General features: G+C 32.8%; 1 protein-coding gene across 1 annotated transcript in view; it reads right to left on the bottom strand.

Moving 5' to 3' along the window:
* Positions 1-1,564: 1,564 nt before the first annotated feature.
* LOC117169849 (arylphorin subunit alpha-like) overlaps positions 1,565-2,358 on the bottom strand; it is a 2,773-nt gene continuing 1,979 nt past the window's right edge. The window contains exon 6 of the mRNA XM_033356358.1: positions 1,565-2,356. Coding sequence (XP_033212249.1) covers positions 2,041-2,356 — 316 coding nt within the window. The 3' untranslated portion in view covers positions 1,565-2,040. The remainder of the gene's footprint in view (positions 2,357-2,358) is intronic.

Genomic DNA, 2,358 nt, shown 5'->3' with positions numbered 1-2,358 from the left:
AGCGTCGTGGGGGCGGGAAGGCACCCCTGTGACTGTCGCAGAAATAATGTTAGGTCACACCCCTTCCCCTTTTCCCACGCGTCATGGGGGGGGCGGGAAGGCACCCCTGTGACTGGAAACAGAAAAAACTTAGGAAACGGGTTCAATTACGCGTATAAGACGGGTTGCTGACACTGGGGGACGGTTAACACTCGAAAACGAAAAGAGCATGATTTTTACGGGTTTTTTCATAAAAATTGAGATATCACTAATTTTCTCGAAAACTATCACTCGTACAAAAATATGTATTCCACAAAAAATGTGTATTTCTGTAAGACCTACAACTTTTATTGGAAGCATTTGGCGAGATTTTGCATACTGCCTGTGATAAACGCAAAAAAACACATTTTTTATGGTTTTTCCGCGATTTCACCATGAAAATCGCCTAGTCGCCAATTTTCACTATCATTTTCATAATCAACGCGTCAAAATACATAAGTATACGCAGTGCGAAGGAAATTGTCACGTTCACGTATTCGGAACTTTATCCAAACTAAATGTGTATATTACAAGTAAATTAAAAATGTTCCTGTTTTTCTGTCAAATTGAGTTCTTTGTTAACGTAACAAATAAAATTATGGATTTCATAAGACTTTCTTGGCGATTTATGCAATATTTTTATTTATAATACCTCAGTCAAGAAGATCCGTTTGTAGGCGCTGAAAGCTACGGACGCAATGGTCTAGAGTTTAAATCATAAAAATTTGAATTCCATTTCCTATTTAAATCAAATATAAATCAAAATTTTATAATTGAAATTCTGGACTCTTGTTTCCGTATAGACTTCCACGTTGCCAAATAGATCTTTTCAGTCTGAATTTGTTGTAAATTGTTCCTTTAAAAAGTTTTTTTCTCTCTCCTTTGAAATTATTTTGGTTGATTAGTTCATTTTCCGCTTCAATTTATACACTTTTACAATACAATTTTACATTACAATTTTCTCATTCTGTATTTTATTGTATTTTCTACATTTTAAAATGGTCACTGTGGCTGTCTCAATTGAAATCTATCATTCGAATAAGTCGATCGTCGACTAAAAAATAACATTTTTGAATTAAGTTGGATCTAGTTTTAAGGCAAAAAATGGATTCATATCTAGGTTTAAGTTTAAAACGGCTTCATTTATGGTAAGAAAAAATTATTCCGGAAAAAAATAAGACTTTTTTCTGTATGTGATTTGTGATAGATTTGCATAGATTACTTATGTTCATTATTTATTATTTTATGTCAAAATTATTCAAGGTAGACTAATGATGTTAATAATATAATAAGAAATGGCATTCTATCACCAATATAATTATAATCTAGATTATAACAAACTTTTATTAAGAATTATTCACCCATTCATATTCTATTTATGTTTGATTTGTATACAATAAATGCATATTTATCGATTGAATTAAAAAATTACTTAAAGAAAAACATTTCACTTTCACTATTGTTCTTCACAGTTTGATTATATGCTGATTTCTATCCCACGAATGTTAAATATGTAGAAGAGGAAAAGTCAATAAAGAAATAGTAATTTAGGAGGTTTTAATATTTAATTTATTAAAGAAAATCCCCTAAATTACATAGTAATCTTAGCATTGGTGCAATAACCAACTGCAAAGTTTGTTTTCAGTCAATGATCCATTTGCTTAACTTAACCATTTCAGTCCGTTATTGTCAGTCGTGAAATAAGTCGAACAAGAATAGAATCTCACAAATCAAATTTACGAAAACAGGATATAGGATGCCAGTTGTATTATTATTTAAACGGATTCACTAAACTGCCGTCTTTAAATGTCTCTAAAAGTATTGTAGATTTCTATGAAGTATTAAAAATTGTCTTTACTTTATGAACAACAGTGGCTGTATCTGTATATTAACTGTAATTGCTACAATAAGGATGAAAAAGCTAGATGAAGAGAGTGGAGATTGCTCATATTATAGAAATTCTAGATATTTTAGAGATTCTACTTTGCTGGGACGAATTTCTTTTGTCGGGTACGAAAAGACTTAATAGCTTTGCGTCATCTCTTTTTCGTGAAAGATCCCTACGTCTTTGAAGTATGCATTCGGCAGTGTGAAGAACCAGGGTTTAACTGGTCTGTCCAATGGGAAGCCGAAAGGCTTGCCGTCGTAAAACCATTTTCCAATCAATGGAATGTCGTAGAGTTTGCCCTCTTCGAATGGATAGACGTAGAAAAAGAATCTGTACTGCATACCCTCCGTTTTACCCTTAGGCAGGAGAAGACGGTCTGGGAAACCGAACAAATTCTCTTTGTAGGTGAAGGGTTCGTTTCCTTCAACAGCCTTGATAATCTTTTTATAGTA

Source organism: Belonocnema kinseyi, chromosome 3 (genome assembly GCF_010883055.1).
Source record: "Belonocnema kinseyi isolate 2016_QV_RU_SX_M_011 chromosome 3, B_treatae_v1, whole genome shotgun sequence".
In the NCBI taxonomy this organism is placed as follows: Eukaryota; Metazoa; Arthropoda; class Insecta; order Hymenoptera; family Cynipidae; genus Belonocnema; species Belonocnema kinseyi.
This window is presented reverse-complemented; position numbering and strand designations above follow the sequence as displayed.